The sequence below is a fragment of the Chenopodium album genome, chromosome 27, assembly GCF_948465745.1.
Source record: "Chenopodium album chromosome 27, dcCheAlbu1.1, whole genome shotgun sequence".
NCBI classification, from domain to species: Eukaryota; Viridiplantae; Streptophyta; class Magnoliopsida; order Caryophyllales; family Amaranthaceae; genus Chenopodium; species Chenopodium album.
In genome coordinates this window covers 35,587,154-35,604,766 of record NC_137860.1, presented here as the reverse complement: position 1 = coordinate 35,604,766, position 17,613 = coordinate 35,587,154, and the positions used below count along the sequence as shown (strand labels likewise).

General features: G+C 36.4%; 3 protein-coding genes across 3 annotated transcripts; 1 reads left to right on the top strand and 2 right to left on the bottom strand.

The window, feature by feature from the left end:
- The first annotated feature begins 1,956 nt into the window (after positions 1-1,956).
- Positions 1,957-3,502, top strand: LOC145620931 (costars family protein-like). The gene is made up of 2 exons (XM_081675672.1): positions 1,957-2,174; positions 3,096-3,502. Exons 1-2 carry the CDS (start codon positions 2,094-2,096, stop codon positions 3,297-3,299), a joined length of 285 nt encoding a protein of 94 aa, XP_081531798.1. The 5' UTR covers positions 1,957-2,093; the 3' UTR covers positions 3,300-3,502.
- A 417-nt stretch (positions 3,503-3,919) lies between these two features.
- Positions 3,920-8,394, bottom strand: LOC145621437 (KH domain-containing protein HEN4-like). Its single transcript, XM_081676167.1, has 7 exons — positions 7,762-8,394; positions 6,714-7,139; positions 6,344-6,619; positions 5,662-5,955; positions 5,465-5,544; positions 4,619-4,730; positions 3,920-4,284 (listed from the first exon to the last, which is right to left on the bottom strand). The coding sequence occupies exons 1-7, from the start codon at positions 8,308-8,310 to the stop codon at positions 4,147-4,149; spliced, it is 1,875 nt and encodes a 624-aa protein (XP_081532293.1). The 5' UTR covers positions 8,311-8,394; the 3' UTR covers positions 3,920-4,146.
- Positions 8,395-9,597: 1,203 nt separating this feature from the next.
- On the bottom strand, positions 9,598-12,313 carry LOC145620250 (fructose-1,6-bisphosphatase, chloroplastic-like). The gene is made up of 3 exons (XM_081674886.1): positions 11,840-12,313; positions 10,538-10,934; positions 9,598-10,180 (listed from the first exon to the last, which is right to left on the bottom strand). Exons 1-3 carry the CDS (start codon positions 12,215-12,217, stop codon positions 9,780-9,782), a joined length of 1,176 nt encoding a protein of 391 aa, XP_081531012.1. The 5' UTR covers positions 12,218-12,313; the 3' UTR covers positions 9,598-9,779.
- Positions 12,314-17,613: the final 5,300 nt, after the last annotated feature.

The following is a 17,613-nucleotide window of genomic DNA, read 5'->3' as shown; positions in this document are numbered from 1 at the left end:
GTTATGGTCGGGTCCTCGATTTCAATTCGAGCCAAATTAAGATCGGATTCTATTTTAGGTTTCGGGTTGTGTGTGACTCAGGTTTGAGTGAGTTAATAGATGGTACATTCGGGTTCGAGTTAGTGTTGAGTTGGGTTTTGGTTTAAATTCAATTCCAATAATTATCAATGTGCTCAAGTGGAATCTATATAATTACGTCTTCCATAATTTGATCAGCATTATCAAGATTTTATTAAACCTATATATAAGTAATAGAGAGCAAAAGGTATACTAGCTGAATCGGATTGTGGGTTTACAGATTTGTACCAGTATATAAGTTGAACAAAAGGCATATAAATTTTATTAAACCTTCCATGACTCGGATATAGGTTCTAATTGGGTCGGGTACTAGTTCGAGTTCAGATTGTTGTTGTGTCGGATTAAATCGGTTGACGGTTACTCTCAGGTCGGGTGCAGGTTCGGGTTCAGGTCAAAAAGTATTGGATCAAATCGGTTGTCGGTTAACATCAAGTCAGTTTCAGATCGGGTTATAGGTCTCTAGTTTCACCCTATTGTCTGGGTACAGGTTGTGTTCATATCATTGCTGGTTCAGGTCGGGTTCTCGGGTCTGGTCAGTTTTTGACAGCTTTATCAAAATGTAGATGTTCTTACAATGAAACTTAAGTTTATCTAAGTGACTAACGTGATTGGTAAATGATTCATTGATGGAACTTCAAACTAAATTTTGTTTAAGGATTTTCCAACTCCCACAAGTCCTTCCTCAATTCTGTAAGAAGTTCCATTTAAATTGACAATGAAAAAGTTTCATGCTCAACAACATTTTTATATTGTACGAGTAATGTTTTTTTGTTTTTGTTTTGTTTTTTTTTTTTTTTTTTTTTTTTTTACTATTCACAGAAAATTATTTTCATCATATAGCCATACAAATACCTTAATATACTATATTTTAAGGTAAAATGAAGGAGTCTACTACACCAACACTTCTCACATGTTTAGCCAACACAGCTCCGCACGTCAAACGCTTGAGAGTTAAGGGGAAGGTAAGGTTTAAAAGTTTTCAACTTATACACGTATTCGTATAATAAATATATTAATAACAATAATCAATATTATATAATACTAAAATAAAACCAGGAATGACACGTGTCAATTCCTGGTGTTGTTTGTTCCCTCCAAAAATCCCCCTCCCCTTTTTTCTTTTATTTTTGTTGTCAATACCATTCACTAGTTACTATAAAATTTGCACAAACTATTCAACATATCATATAATTGTAATAATCTTGATTCATATATTTTCCATGTTTATATCAAAATATTTTCATATCTCTTACTTTGCGCATTTTAAAATAAAAAATAGAGATGACAATTGTGTCTGTTGTGTTCCTGTTCGAAATTAAACGGGTTGGGAAACTTCAACACTAACTCGACCTATATAATGAACGTGACGTGTCGACCCGTTTAGTTAACCGTGTCGAAAATTCATGACACAAATCAGCTTTTTTCGTGTTCCGTTCATATCATGTTGTCGTGTTATATGAAAAAATAAATTTATCAAAATTTTCATGATTCATTAGGATTTTTTTCCTTAGTTGGGTTGAGTCGTGTTAATACTTACTCAAACGTATTATACTTCCTCCGCCCACAATTATGTGCAACAAAGGGGTATTATTTGTGAGATATAAAATATTCCTTTGTTGCACATAATTGTGGGCGGAGGGAGTAGTTGTTTTCTCAAAACATATTATAGTTGTTTTCTAAAAAAAAAAAAAAAATATTATAGTTGTATTTTGCCCATGACATTTTTATTAAAAAAATATTATTATTTTTCTAATTAAAAGTAGTGAAATGCCCGTGTTTGACACGGGCCCTAATCTAGTCTTCCTAAAATTGTGCCAAAATGTGTTATATGACTTTCGGCAATTGATAATGACACTAAGCTATTATTGCAATTAGCAAGTAGTCTAATTACCAAAGGCCTAATTTGAGCAGAAGTGGGGAAGCAGTTTCATTTGTAGAAGTCCATTATTATCCTGTCTTTTCGGCCTCAGCTTTAGCTCTTACAGAACAAACAAAGAAAGAGAGAATCATCAGCCATGAATGTTGAAGAAGAAGTTGGGAAGCTTCAAGAAGAAATCAAACGTCTTGGTCAGATCCAAGAAGATGGATCTTATAAGGTCAATTTCTTTCTCTAAATCTAACACATTTTTACTATTTTCTTGTTTTTGTATCCAATTTCACTTGAATTGAAAATGTTCATCTTTTAGCATGATCTGGATTTCTGGGTCAATCTAATTTTTCTGCCAAATTATCATCATCAAAGTATAATTGATCTACTTTATTGATCTGGGTAATTTGACATTGCTTTATATGTTTTTCAATATTGGATTTTGAAATTGTAGGATCTTATTTCAGAAATTGGGCATTGTTTATTAATATTATCAAATTTGACAGTGAAATGAGCAGACATATTTTTGGAAATGGCTAAGAAAGACCAACATTTTTGGATGATGTTATATTTTTAGTATGGTTGGTAAACTTCCATAGTTAATGTTGTGATTATTGTGTAATGTGACAAATTTAATTTCATCCTAATGATCCTGTTTAACTATGTGATCACCTCTTCTGTCATTTGGATTGAAAGCTTTTATCACAGCTTAATGCAGTGCGAAATGCTTGGAGTAACAAGGGAAATCCCCGGCGTTGTGCTCCAAAATAACCCTCCAATTTAGTAGGAAAATCTCAGGATACACCTTTTGACACTTCGAATATCAAAAGCTTGCATTTAGGTGGGAGTGTGGGACTAAAAAGTTAAGTCTCTGTGAGTGTTTTCGATTAAAATCGTTGCTCGAACGAGTGCACCCCAGAAGTCAGTCACTAGTCATCTGTTAGCTTGCTGAATGAGAGAACAAGAAATTAACTGATATTCTACTGAATGTCGGGCAATACTGAATGTCAGGCAATACATTCTATGTAGTTTGTAGTCCACTTGTCCTGCACTTAATCCTTAGCCTTCATTTGGAATTTGCATTATGGATTCACTGTTTTTTCTGCAAAATCAGGTTTGCTTGAATCTTATTTGATCCTTATATATATAGGTCACCTTTGGTGTCCTATTTAATGATGATCGTTGCGCAAACATATTTGAAGCTCTCGTTGGAACACTAAGAGCTGCTAAGAAGAGGCAGATATTGACTTATGATGGAGAGCTGCTTCTACAAGGTGTCCATGACAATGCAATTATTACCATGAAACCTTCTGCAACAGTCCCTTCTTCTACTGATGTCGCGGAGAAGAGTTGATCAGCTTCATGTTTCGACTTCCTTTAATTCTATTGGGGACGAACCTTACGTGCTGTAATTCATTCTCATCTGTATGATTCCTTATATGTAATTTTGCTCTAGCTGAGATGTATGTGTATCTGAACTGTTGAGATTTGCCTGAATGTGAGTCTTTCTGTCAAACCTTCGCTGTAATTCTCTATATAGTTGGAACTTTGAACTCTCATCTTTGTCATCATCAAACCATCGGTCTCGATAATACAAAGTTTCATAATATTGACCTATTTGAGAATAAAATCTTTGGTTTAGCAGAAATGGACATGAATTGACTTAACCCAAATGAGTTGATTGAGACATGCCACACATTCTCTTCAATTTTGGAAAAATTTACCATGATTGTTTTGAAGACGTAGACTTATTATCTTCTGTTTTAGACAATTTGCAACCTAGTCGCAAAAAGGAAAGAGGTCAGAATAATTGACATGGACGGATTGTTTTAGACCTCACAAAACGTTAGAAGGTCATTTGGGTGGTTAGTTAGAACTAGCTATATGCTAGTTCTTTACAACCAAAAAAAAAAAAAAAACATAATGGCAATAATGTGGGATGCAAATAGTTGTAGAAATTAGTACTCCAGAGAATTTTATAAGTGCTCAGTCTATATAAACAGAGTATTTGTATAATTTACACCATGCAAAATTTCATCATAAACTTGTACTTGCAAACGATGTAAACTTGTTTATTACATGGTCAGAAACTAAAAAGAGAAATAATTACAGCCTTTTGCAATTTCAACATGTACAATTTTCCGGATCCACTCTACAACGGCTACTAACTAAAAAATTAACCAAAAAGTGAAGTAATTCACTCAGGATGACCCAGTAAGAATGAATGCATGGATGAGGCTTTGGGCTGCCTGTGTCTGATCAGGTGTCCTAGATATTACGACAGTCCTACTTTCTATTCCAGAAACCGCTTCATGCACTATAACCTTAGCACCTGATATCTGAATTAGTCCAAGAGTACCAAGTCGAAACAAGGTCAGGGCACACCACAAGAAAGGACCAAAAGTAAAAGAAATCATACACACAACAAAGGTAAGCTAGTAAATGAATGGCTACACCAATTACAAATACCTGATTTCCACAACATTATGACCTTACTTAACATATCATAGGTACATATACTCCTAAACAAGCAAATGTTGGTTTCTCACATTTACACAATGAAAAAAATAGTGATCCAGTTTACTATATTTAGGAATCGAGAAAATTGTTTGGGGGCAGCAGGAGCCAGAAGATCAGACTCACGGATATAGGTAAATGAAAATTTCACTATACCTGTCTTATACGCGTTAAATTGCTCCCATTCTCACCATTAACAGAGCTAATAGAACTTTCAGGAACCACGATTTCCACTGCTGTATTTGTTACAATAGCTGGTCTGAGTGTCCTGAAACAAAAATGTTGGTTATTTGTAGTGAAAATACACAACACTAAAACATACTTGTATTAGACTATTAGTCAATATATTCTTTAGTCACATGACTGCTCATGCAATCAAATTCCCTATACTAAATATAACACATGCAGCTTTATGAATGCAATTGCTAGATCAAAGAAGTATATCAACATAATCATGGAGCAAAAGCTTCATAGATATTGCTGCATTTATGAGCTGAACATATAATAATACACTAACACTGAAGTACAAAAAAAAATTGTTTCCATATGTATAAATGTAAGTGTGTAACACTTCATGTAACAATTTTTAAAATCATTTTATTTTTTAAAAAATATCTCTCTCTCCACCTATCGTACCCACCTTCCTCTCACATCACCTATCGTAGCCACTTTCTCCTTTTTATAATTTTTAAGTCCCCAACAAACCCCACTTACATACGAAGCATTAAAATTTAACAAGTCAAACTAAATACCTAAAACTCTTTGCTATCAAAGTGGATAAAATCCTAATTTCAGAGTATAGTCAGCAGATGATCACAGCTTTGCTTTTTGGATTGCCTTTTTGCATAATTGAGATACAATTTTCAACAAAACTATAATCTAGAAGATAAAATTAAAGCCATTATTTGAGGTTTTTGACCTTCAAGAAATAATATGTACTCCGTGAATTTTATTATTATTATTTTTTTTCAAAAAAGCAGTTTGTAATAGTAGACTATCAACCTGCCAAGTTGTACTCCGCCATTAGCAGAAGCCAATCCTCTGTCAAAAGTCGCAAAATTCCTTGGATTTGCTCCAGCAGGCTGTAATCACCACAATATCATTTAAAAGGGTAAGCAAAATAAATCAGAGGGTGAGAGAGACAGAGAGGAGCTGGAAAATAAAAAAGGATACAGGGAATGGGGGAAGCAACTCCCTACCTCAATTGTCTGAAGGCCTGTTGAAGGTGAATAATGAGATATATTAGGATGCGGCAAAGGGTCCAACCCCTGACTTAAAGTAGCTTGTCCACCAATAGATTGATTTGTCCCAGAAAATTGGCGCAAACCAACTGTTGTTGCATCTTGGATTCTTCCATAAATACTAGTATCCGATAATAATTTACCAGTCCCGCTTCCTGGAATGTTCATTGCTTTACTAGTGAATAGGTTATTTCGAAGCCTACTAGTTACATGGTACAAGGCATCTTGTATGTTTACAAATTGCCCTGAGATCTGGCATTTGAGAAGGCAACAAGGGAAACAAGTAATGAGAACATCAAAGTGTCAGAGGTTTCAAATTTGAAGGGGGAAAAGGCTATTCTGATTTGTGAACAGAGGTGTATTTGATCAACTTTGGACAGGCAGAAAACTAATACAAGTACTAGATATTAAGAGGAATTTCAATTAATAATATAGTTATGGATGAAAAGGAACATTACATTAAATTACACGAAGCACGTGAGAGCATAATTTGCCCTTTAAAAAAGAAACAGTTGAGAATAAAAAGGCAACTCTCAGTCAAGGAATAGAGAATGAGAGATTTAAAACATAATTGTAACACAAATCTGACTTAGTATGACAATAAAGCTTGGAAGGGAACAAGAATTAATAGGAATATTACCTCAACTACTTCGCTATCCTGTGCAGCACACTTCGGTACCTGGTCACCATTATGTATACGAATGTAGGCTCCAGTTGCCTTTCTAATCTCAGAAATTATAGCACCTCCTTTACCTAATATGCAACCAACTTGATTTGATGAGACTACAAGTCTTGCAGTAACTGCAGACTCCTTGTTCATGCCTGCCTCAAGTCCCCTCTCTGCCCCAGCTTCAACATACCTGGAATAGACCAGAGCTACAGCACGCTGAGCAGGGGAATATCTTGAGTCAACATCCTACAAAGTTAATACAAGGAATTCAGTGAGTATGCACATCCAAACACATAGTTTCCATGAACATTAAGCCAATTATAACCAGCAATCAATGCACCTCCATCGAATAAACAGTGACCAACCGCTCATTACAATTAGCAACATAAAGTCCAACATCTATACTAGCCCCTGACTCTTCTTGAAGCGCTTGGATGATGGACCCTCCCCTTCCAATCACACCACCAACTCTATCATTGGAACAAAGAAATTTAAACACGACTTCTTTTCTGGGGAATTTTGACTCTGAGGCTGGAGGCCTAACAGACTCCAATGCTGGCCTCACAGCAGGATTATAGGTGGTAGTTGCCACAGATAATGGCATCTGATGAAGAGAATGATCAGCACGAAAATCCTGTAATGCTGAATATGAAGTGGATTCCAAAGGTTTGTCCTCCTTGATGCTCGACTTTTCAGTGTAGCATTCTTGCAATTGGCCACAAATACCAACAAGAGCTTTTTTAACTGCTATCACATCCCCCTCAATCTAGATCAAACAAGGATAAAAATCAAAAACGCAAAAGTCCATTCATCATAGCAACAATTAGCAAGTGTATTAGACCTAATTAGATAATCAATGTGAATCGCATGATCTACCTATATGGCCATACATAATCACATAACACATTAATCACATTAAATCGAAATAAATAACTTTTGATGTAACTGGATTGGACCGTCGCCTTCATCATTCAATAAAAAAGATCACCTTTTAATGATTGGCACAGATTATGAGTAATCTACCCACTCGGTTAATTTAAGGTTTTCTCCCCAATCACAACGCGTTACATCAATGCCACAACAAACACAGCATCGTTTTCATCAAACGACTTATATAATGATTAAATAATTTACAAACTGTCCTCTATTGGATTTTTTTATTTTTTTTTGAGATGAAATCTAGTCCTTATAATAAAGTCACATACTTTGTACAAGTATATCTTAATTTTAAATTATTGAATCATTATCTCAACTACATACTGCATAAAACTACACACAAAAAGCAAAACATCCAAAAGAATTCAATTCAATAGTTAATCAAATTAATCATCAAATACTAACAAAAATAATTGATTAAATTAAAAAGACAGAGCAAAAAATAAAGCTACCTCAATAACTTCATCAGGAGTAGAAATACCAGGGGGCAATTTATTCCCCAACAAAACCCTAATTTTCGCTCCACTCTCTCTCCTCAATTTCGCCACAGTTTTCCCGCCTTTTCCAATCACAGCTCCCGCCTCATTCGCCTCCACCAAAACCCTACAAATCACCACCGCATTACCCTCCCCGGAAACTTCCAGAACCTTCTCGAAAACTCGAACCGCCGCCTCTTGAAACGCCGATACCTGAAATTCAACCTCCGCCAACTTCATCATCTTGAAGGGGACATTAGGGGCGACAATGAAGATGACTCGGTGGTCGGAACCGAGTTGAAGCGAGTCATCAACTCGGATTCTGGAAGCAGTTTGGAGTTGCAGGTGTTTGATGGAAGACCCGGATTTGCCGATGAAGGCGCCGACGGAGGAGTCGGGGCAGAGCATGCGGAGGGAGGCGTGGCCTGCGGGAGGTGGGTGCGGAGTGGCGCGGTTGGAGGCGGCGGTGGAAGCCATTGGAGGGCGGTTTGAAGGTGGAGGAGTGAGAGAAGCAGTAACTGCCATTGATGAGGAAAATTGAAGTGGATGATGAAGAAAAAAAAAGAAGCGTGTTTTTGACTAAATTGACTGGTTATGGTTATTCTCCTCTATGACTTGTTTCGTAGTTCCTTCCTTTGTTTTTGTCTTTATCTTCTTTGTCTTTACTTTCCTTCTTCAAAGGGGTGAGATTTATCTTTTGACGTAGTCGTATCTTTCCTGATTTGTTTTATGTGGGCGTATTTAATTATTTATGATTAGAATCGACAATTCGGGTATTTAAGTCGGAAAATGATTTTGGCACACTCTAAATTGATTTTGGCACACTCCTACGTGAGAAGAGCATAGAAAACTGTGCTCACACATAGGGGTGTGCCAAAATCAATTTCCTTTAAGTCGGGTTATCACTTATAAGTATTTGAGTTTTGCTAAATTATTAAGTTTATAGAGTCAAAATCTAAAGCATATATTTTTCGAATCGGCTGGGTTAGATTTTGGCACCTCTACACTATGGTTAGAGTTGTGCATAGGTCATGAGTTAGGCACGACAATAAAATAAAAAAAAATTGAAAAAAAAAAAAAAAAAACATCGTTGTAAAAAAATTTAAAATAAAAACATAAATCCATATTAGTATACCAGTTTGACATGGGACAAGTGACAAGCTAGTGAGCTGACTAACTGACTGTGCATTGACATAAGTTTTAACACAAGTTTAGCATAAGCATGACATCATTAATGAAAACTACTCAAGAGGTTGACACATCACTTTCTCTTAGCTTATTTTGAGCACAAGTTGTTTGAACATAAGACAAGCTAAAACGACACATCATTTTTGAGCCCAAACATAAGACACGCTAACACGACACATGAGCTTACATAATCCATCCCAAGCCAACTTAGTTAACAGCGTTGAATGGATCGGACGTTCAAACAAATATAACACTACAAGTGATTACTATGAAGTGAGCCGTTCAGATATCCAATTTTAGATGGTGTATTAGATGTTTAATTTGATATCCAAATTTTAGACGAAATAGCTTTAAAATTTACTTAGTCATAACAACATTCAAAACTACCTTACGATTTAATATCCAAATTTAAAACCTCATTCAAAACTACACTATAATGTCAACTACATTAAAATACAATTACTACCTCCATCACACCAGTACACACATCAGATATTCAGATTTCATAATACTACTATAGTATTTTGTTTTCCTGCATTTGGGAGCAAAAAATTGCATTTGCACTATTAACAGTCCCACCAGATTACTTAGGGCATACCAGCCAAGTTTACTAATGCAAACAACTAACCAAACCAAAAGTTCATAACACAATCTTCCAGTATATCTTAAGAAGAAAACAAAGATCAGATTCCTGGTAATTGACAACAAAGTGACTCTAAAATTTATTCTGCACAGAATTTGCAGAAAATAAAAGTAAATATACCAAAATATTGGACAATACCAGTGACACAAATATGCACTGCCGATCATACTTCATATCCGGGATTAACAGTTTGTTGAATATCTTCGTAACTCTCCAACTCATCAATATCTTCAGGACTACCTAGAAATAGAGGTAATCTTTGGTGAAGCTTAATAGGTTGGATGGAAAGAATCCTACTTTTACCATCAGAACCTTTCCCCCCAGCCTGTTCTGCAACAAAGCTGAGGGGGTTTGCTTCATATACAAGCCGAAGATGATCCCTTGGATTCATTGCCACTCCACCGTATAATAAAGTCCTATGAAAATCAGCAACCAGTGAGCATATATAGCGTGCAGAGTATTTCTTTGGATATTTTCCTTTTCCTTGTCTAACAGTGTCAATATACTGCCTCAAACCTTCCGGCCAATCAAAGTAACGGGCATCATTTACAGAATATATCTGACCTGAAAGTTTAGCCATCATCAGTAGAAAATAGACCCTTTTTAACCAGTTGCACATATTTTCAAGAAAGAGATTTGCCTACTTTGCAGGACAGCAAAAGAGAAAAAAGAACCAGACACTCCATGTAAGAAAAATTACAGGCATTCTTACTTAGCTTGATCCATAGTTTGATATGTACTCAAAAACATCCAATTAATCACGATATAAGCATCAAGTCCCTCCTGATTTCATGACTCCATGCTCAAGAAAGAAAGCAATAGTACAAAAAGTCTGCACAGTCTATATTTAATAAGCAGAAAATTGTTTGGTTAACCTTAATCTTGTCACAAATTCAACATGAGCTTCAGCATTGAGCATACCTCGAGGTGGGATCTGGATGCTAGGATGTGTGAGGATAAAATCTCCTGTTGAACGATCCAGAGTGAATGAATGAACTCCAGAGCCAAAAGTGGCACAGAAAATAGTGGCTGATGAATAGAGGACATAGCCAGCAGCAACAAGCTTGGTACCACTTTGAAGTGAATTTAATGATGCCTTCTCATTGTGGGGAAGGTGATCTAGCTCCTTAAGACGATTATAAATGCCAAAAATTGTTCCAGTGGGAATTGATGCATCAATATTTCGCGATCCATCAAGAGGATCCATAACCACCACATATGGACCATCATCAGTCAAACAAACTGGGGCATCATTTTCTTCAGAAGCCACAACTGCTACTTTTCCTGATCGTTGAAGAGAAGACAAAATAATTTCATTCTGCATAACCGAGTGTTTTGATCAGAGTAATACTATCCAATTGACTTTATTGAGTAATAGAAGGTATCAATCATGTTATCCTCAGATGAGACTCAAGAGATATAATGCTCACTCCCAGAGTTGCCTGACAGTACAAATGTACAACATGTGGTCTTTGAAGTTCAGATTCAGAAGTGGCGGGAGCCGGGAGGTGATCACTTGAGGTGATGCCCCAAGGTCCCATGGGTGATATAAATCATAATTACAAAAAGGTCTCAAATTCACTTGGGCAAACTCTAAAAAGAATTGTTTTAACAAAAAAGGCATATGTAAACACAACATGGACTATAACAGCAGACAATTGTTAAGCTAAAGGAAGGTACAAGGAAGTCTTTGCAATCGCCGAGCAAAGACAACCTGAGTCCACTTCAACATTGTGACAAATTATACCCAACAGCATTTGGCACAGATTCTTGTAGCTTCTAAAACCAACCTTACTCCCATACCATCTCAATTCCATCTGTTCCCAACAGTCCAACACTTATACCATCATACATTGAGAAATAATACTCACAACTTTGCAAAAAACAACTAGCTACAATAGGGTCAGAAACATGAATTCTTCTAATATCAAGCACCAAAACAAAAATGACCATAGATAACTCTCTTTACTAAAATAATCTACTTGTATTATCACAACAGCAAAGTGAATTCAATCACCAAAATCATGAGCTATGATAGTATGACAGTATGTTTTACTCAATCCAGTCACATTTATTAAACACGGGTACATGTCTAATAAGAGTAAGACTTGATTATTTTTATCAATTGATCATACTCATGTCCGTAGTGTCGAGAATCCAACACGAATACTTAAGGTGAATGAAACTGTACATACAAGGTACTCTAAAGAAATAAAATCATACCGAGACAATATCAAGGGGTTTAGGAGCATCTCTATCAGACCCAGAACTATTTCCAGAACCTTCCACAAATTTTCCAAGATTAGAATTGAAAGGTGAAGCTATAAGAGCAGCAATTTTCTTGCAAGCATATTGTAAATGATCAATTAAGACCACCAAATCATCACCCACATCAATTCCTCCTTTACCCACATACTCAATTAGTGTTTTTGGTTCAATTTCACCACTCAATTGAGCTTTTACTGAAAACCCACCAAAATTTGACATCTTTGGGTTGTAAATTTTGGTGGGAATGGAAAATTGGGTGGATCTTAGCGGGAAAATTTGGGGTTTTGGCACTAGGAATGAATTGGGTTGAACGAATATGGTGGATGTAAGCATTGGATTATGGGGTGTTGAGTTTTGAAAGATGGCATTTGATGGAAGAAGAGCATAGAGTAACTTATGGAGTTTATCTACTCCTATCACTCTATGGTTTTAATTACTCTATGGTTTTAATTACTACTATTACGATTTACAGAGTAGTTATCTACTCATTTTTTGTTGGGAAATTCCCATTGATACACTCCAGGTATTGACTTTTCTCAGCGGTACCACCTTTTTTTTTTGACTTCCTGCTGATACACTTGAGTTTTTGACTTTATAATTGACGTGATTAAGTCTGTTAATCAGACGTTAATAACTTTGTTTATTGACATTTTAGGCTTAGTAATAGATGAAATGACTTATGTACCCCCATTTTTTAATCATTTCCCTCCAAAAATTTCCCCCTTAATTTTGCTTTATTTCCCTCCAACTTCCCAACCCTTAGTCTCTCCCTATAAAACCCCACTTTCCCTCTGTATTTTTCCTAAAATTTCCCCTCCATTTTTTCGATCTCACCTCTTCTCCTTTTCTTTTTGTTTCTGTTTGTCCCTGCTGGTCTGACATGGCTGGTTCTGCAGGAAGTGGTTCCTCTTCTGGGAGCAGATTTGGGAGGTCCATGTGGGTGAGACGAATTCAATGCAATTGTAATCCACCAAGACTTGCTGATATTAGGGTTTCTGACTCAATTTCGAATCCAGGGAGGTCATATTACAAGTGCAGGCATTGTGGTTTGTTCATGTGGGTTCCTGAAGATCAGATTATAGGCAATCATGAAGAATCATCGAATTTGAGAGTATTAAGAGAGGAATTTATTGAGTTCACAGACAAAGCATATGAGTTTGCAAACTATGTTTATATGGTTGTTAGAATTGCTCTAGTGATGTATCTTATTTTGTTGTTTGTAAGCCTGAAATGAGCATTGTGCCATGTACTTCAGGGACTAAGTGTACTAGTGATTTTCTTAGTTATGATTGAAAATGGAAAAATAATTTGCATTCTGTTTTAGTTTAATGGTTTTTGATTAGTTAAAATAATCAATCATTGAGATAAACTAAAAATCCCTAATATAAATGAACAAAATGGCATAATTGTTCAACATACCATGTAAGTTCAGCAAAAAAAAACCCAAAAAATAAAGAGTTGACAGAATACTTGCTAGCTTTGAGAGTTTCCTTGAGACATGTGGATTGGTTGGCTAGGCAACTGTGAGGCTGTCAGCACTGTTTGTTGCTCAGCTGAGGGTCTTCCCTTCTTTCCCTTAGCTTTTTTGGTTGAAGCTGCTGCTTGAGATGCTGAAGGTTGAGTTGCTGCAGACTGAGATCCAAGTGCTTCAGATTGCTTTGCTGCCTTGGCTGCCTTAGCTGCATTACTTTGGTCTCTGACCCTAGGGTTCTTGATGACAACAACATCATTTGACTTCAATTCTTTTCCTGTTAAGCCTCCCTTGCAGGTTGTCTTATTATGCCCAAAGCAACCACATTTGCTGCATTTCACTGTTTTGGACCTTTTTCCAGGTTGCTCCTCACCTTCTTCTCTCTTCCTGTTCCTGCTTGGTCTTCCAATTCCCCTCTTCATCTTAGGAGGCATGATGATTCTACCTGACTCATCTGCAGGCCATTGCTCTGTGTCAGGAATTGGATTGATGCATCCAAGGCCTGAGTGTTATTTTACCAAAGTCAGCATCCTCATACATCTCACCATTCTTGTACAATCTCTGAAAATAATCCTCATCATCTTCATCATCAAAAAAATCAAACCATTTTGATGGTTTCCAACTGTCCTTCACTTTTGGAATCCTAGTTACTTGTGCTAACTCATCTGCTGGAATTGAACCCTTTGGTGCAACATCCCCATCAGAATCCTCATCATCTTCACTCACATTAACACCATGATTTGGTTGTGTCTCTACAGACTCAGAACTTTCAACAACAAAAGTCATCTTTCTTCTAACTCTAGAATCAGTTGTGCTTTGCCTCTCACCCACATTTTCACCAGCACTACTACCCTCACTCATATTTGCATTAACCCTAGAAGCTGATCCTTCTAGCTGACTCACTCTATCACCAACACCTAGCATCCTTCTCTCAGTAACAGTTGATCCTTTCCCTAACCCCTTTCTTATAGCTGTTGATCTAGGTACCTTTTTCCTAAACACAGTTGTTTGGGAAGCATTTGTCGATGTGTCACCAGCAGAAGCAGAAGGTGTGTCAGTCACTGTCAAAGGTGAAAATCTAGGACTCCTTCTAAGTGCTAAACCCTTGAAGACTGTGTTTGGAGACTTGGGAGATGGTGGTTGCATTGGTGCTGTTTTAGTGGTAGCTTTCTTCTTACCCTTTGCTGCACCCTTGCCTTTCCTAGACTTCTCTATCTTCTCCATTCTTTTCTCAAAATCTTTTCTACCCTTGGTATACTCAGCAGCAGACTGATTTCTTTCTTCTTGGGGTGACTCATAACCCTCATTATACCTTGGTGGAGAGGCCTCATTATTAAGGTTTATCTCTTCAATAGAAAGGGGATGTTCAGTTTGGGAAGGGTCAGACAGGGGAGGTTCATTTTCAGAAGGGTCAGAAATGGGAGCATCAGTTTGAGAAGGGTCAGGAATGGGAGCTTCAGTTTCAGGAACAAGTTGATCTGATTCAATTTCAAGGGGTTGTTCATTTAAGGGTGCATTATGAGAAGGTTGATCAACATGGGGTTGTTCAGATTGGGAAGGTGCAGGAAATGGTTGTGCAGATTTGGACTTCATCCTTAGCCTATTGGTCATTCTATTCAAAACAGTTGGTTTCTTAGCAAAACCTACCCAAATGTGATAAACCTCACAGTCACCTAGGGTGTGAATCATCTTAAAAAGATCAGCATCATCTACTAAAGGGTGATTCTTTTCATTAAAACCATAACCAAATGATGGGTTGACTATGGGAAACTCAGAGTCTACTGCAGCAGTGTCCTCAAACTCCATAACCAAATCAAGCAAATTACATCTATCTAAGTCAACATTGAGATCAACATGCTTGTCAAAGTAATGAAACCTTAACACAACCTCACCCATTCTGCAAAAGAAGGTAAACACTATACACACTTACAACATGCATATAAATTCCAAATCATATCCAACAAACCACAACATGCATATACATTCCAAATCAGGTATCCTACTAACTATAACATGCACAAAAATCCCAAAACAGGTATCCAACAATCAATCAAATAAGCAACTACATTCCAATTCAAGTAACATACAATCAATGAAACAGGATCATGCGATTTCATCCAAATTAAATACATACTCTACATAAATAATTGCACACACAATATCACGCACTTAATACACCTGAAAAAAACCCTAAATTCGCAAAAATACAGAACATTTACATCATGAATTTAACCTAAATTCGAAACGAAAAAACAGAACATCACATCTTCACCAAATCATGCAAAAATGAACAGTAGTAGTGCTAATGTACCTGAATTATGCAAGATTATCCTCAAATGGTTGTGTATACCAAAAAGATCAGCGAATTTCCCTTGCAAAACCCTTGGACTTCGTCGTGATTTCACCAGAGAGCAGAGGAGAGAGAGATGAAATTTGAAAGAGAGTTTGTTTTATGTCAAATCGACATAAATGGAAGGGGAAGGGGTTTAATTATGGGTGATGGAGGGAAGGATTAAAAGGGGGCATTTTTGTCTTTTCCTACTTTATTAACCTAATCTCAGCTTTTAACCTAGAATTACTAAGTTATTAACGATTGATTAACGGACTAATCACGTGAGTTAACAAGTAATAAACTGAGGTGTACCACAAAGAAGTCAAAAAAAATTAGTGGTGCCACTGAGAAAAGTCAATTCCTTAGTGGTACCAATGGGAATTTCCCTTTTTTGTTTTCGTTTAGGGGTATGTACTCAATACTACTCATGTAGTCGTGTATTGTTTGGCTAATAATTTCTCCACCCTTTTTTGTAGGGCTGTCAAAAGCTGACACGACACGAGAACTTGACACGAAATAAGCGGGTTTGGGTCAAGAATTTTCGACCCGTTTAAATAATTGGGCCGACACGAACACGACACGTAATTAAACGGGTTAGGTTTGGGTTGAAATTTTCAACCCGAAACCGACACGCATAACCCAATTATGTAAATGGGTTGAACGACAACCCGTTAAAACGAACCCGACACGCTCAACCCGATTATTAAGTAGAAAAAGAAACCTGAATTTTTATTCTAAACTTTTTTTTTTTTGAAACATTATTCTAAACTTATACTGTACCGTTGTAGAAAGCATTGGCGCTATACTTAAATTTTGGGGATTGTTTGGCGGTTTAATTTGGCTTTTTTAATAAAAAAAAAATTTAGCTTTTTTACATTTTATTTTTCCACTTTAGAGGATTCTAGATTGTACTCAGTAACTCTTTATTTAAGACTTAATCATATATGTAATCCATAAAATTAAGTACTGATGCATGTTTTAGAAGTTGTCATTTTGAAGGTTGGGACTTGGGATAACTCTTATGTATTGGTTGGGTTTGCTAAAACCACTATCTTTATGTTCTTGTAGTATCTTTTGCCAAAATCAGTAGCTTTAATCTCTTGTAGCATTGTTAATGATGTATGTCTTTTTAATTATTATGTTGAATATTGATTAGTTTATTATATATTATATGGGTTAAAAGGTTACCCGGGTAACCCGTTTTATAAAAGGGTTAGGTTTGGGTCAATTAAGTGTTTTCAACCCGTTTAATAAATGGGTTAGGTTTAGGTCAAGGGTTTTTCAACCCGTTTTAATATTGACACGAACACGACACGGCACGACACGTTTGACAACCCTACTTTTTTTATAGTCGCAACAATTTGATTGATCATCAGTAAACGAGCCGAGGCAGCGTAAAATTAAGTAGACATTAATATAAATAAACTGTCACTAAAGTAATTATTCTTTGAGGAAAAGGTATCTCAGAACATGACTCCATATGAAAAATTCTCTAATTGAAGGCAAAAACTCTATAATTAAAGGCAAGATTCTACTACTATACAGAGCTCTATGGCTGTTTTTTTTTTTATTATTTATTTTTATTTTTTACGAGCACCTATCTCAAATAAGTCAAAAAATTTCAAAATTGAAGGCTATTATCCACATTTTTTGAGGAATTTTTTATGTTACGGGCCCGGTGGCGAAAAGTGGTGAGATCCTAGGGGACACATCTTAGGATCATATAATGACATTTGGAACCATATATGAGCATTATATGTTGTCAAAAATGTCCGTTGTAGGCTTGAGTTTTCACGAAATCGGTGCAAGTTTTGAACGGGTAAATTGACCGTTTTATGGCAAATTAGAGAGTTCCACCCACCCAATTGGTCTCCCGGAGGATATTAGAGACCATGGTATACATCTCGACAATTTTTATTTCCGGAC

Bases quoted from the DNA above. Each gene is read 5' to 3' on its own strand.
- LOC145620931 (XM_081675672.1), top strand. From the start codon at position 2,094: ATGAATGTTGAAGAAGAAGTTGGGAAGCTTCAAGAAGAAATCAAACGT. The intron at 2,175-3,095 runs GTCAATTTCTTT...TTATATATATAG, and splicing joins AAGAAGATGGATCTTATAAG to GTCACCTTTGGTGTCCTATT.
- LOC145621437 (XM_081676167.1), bottom strand. From the start codon at position 8,310: ATGGCAGTTACTGCTTCTCTCACTCCTCCACCTTCAAACCGCCCTCCA. The intron at 5,545-5,661 runs GTAGGGAGTTGC...TGGTGATTACAG, and splicing joins CAGGCCTTCAGACAATTGAG to CCTGCTGGAGCAAATCCAAG. The intron at 4,731-5,464 runs GTTGATAGTCTA...TTTTTGTTTCAG, and splicing joins GGCGGAGTACAACTTGGCAG to GACACTCAGACCAGCTATTG.
- LOC145620250 (XM_081674886.1), bottom strand. From the start codon at position 12,217: ATGCTTACATCCACCATATTCGTTCAACCCAATTCATTCCTAGTGCCA. The intron at 10,935-11,839 runs GTATGATTTTAT...TCGGTTATGCAG, and splicing joins AACCCCTTGATATTGTCTCG to AATGAAATTATTTTGTCTTC. The intron at 10,181-10,537 runs GTATGCTCAATG...CTAAACTTTCAG, and splicing joins CATCCAGATCCCACCTCGAG to GTCAGATATATTCTGTAAAT.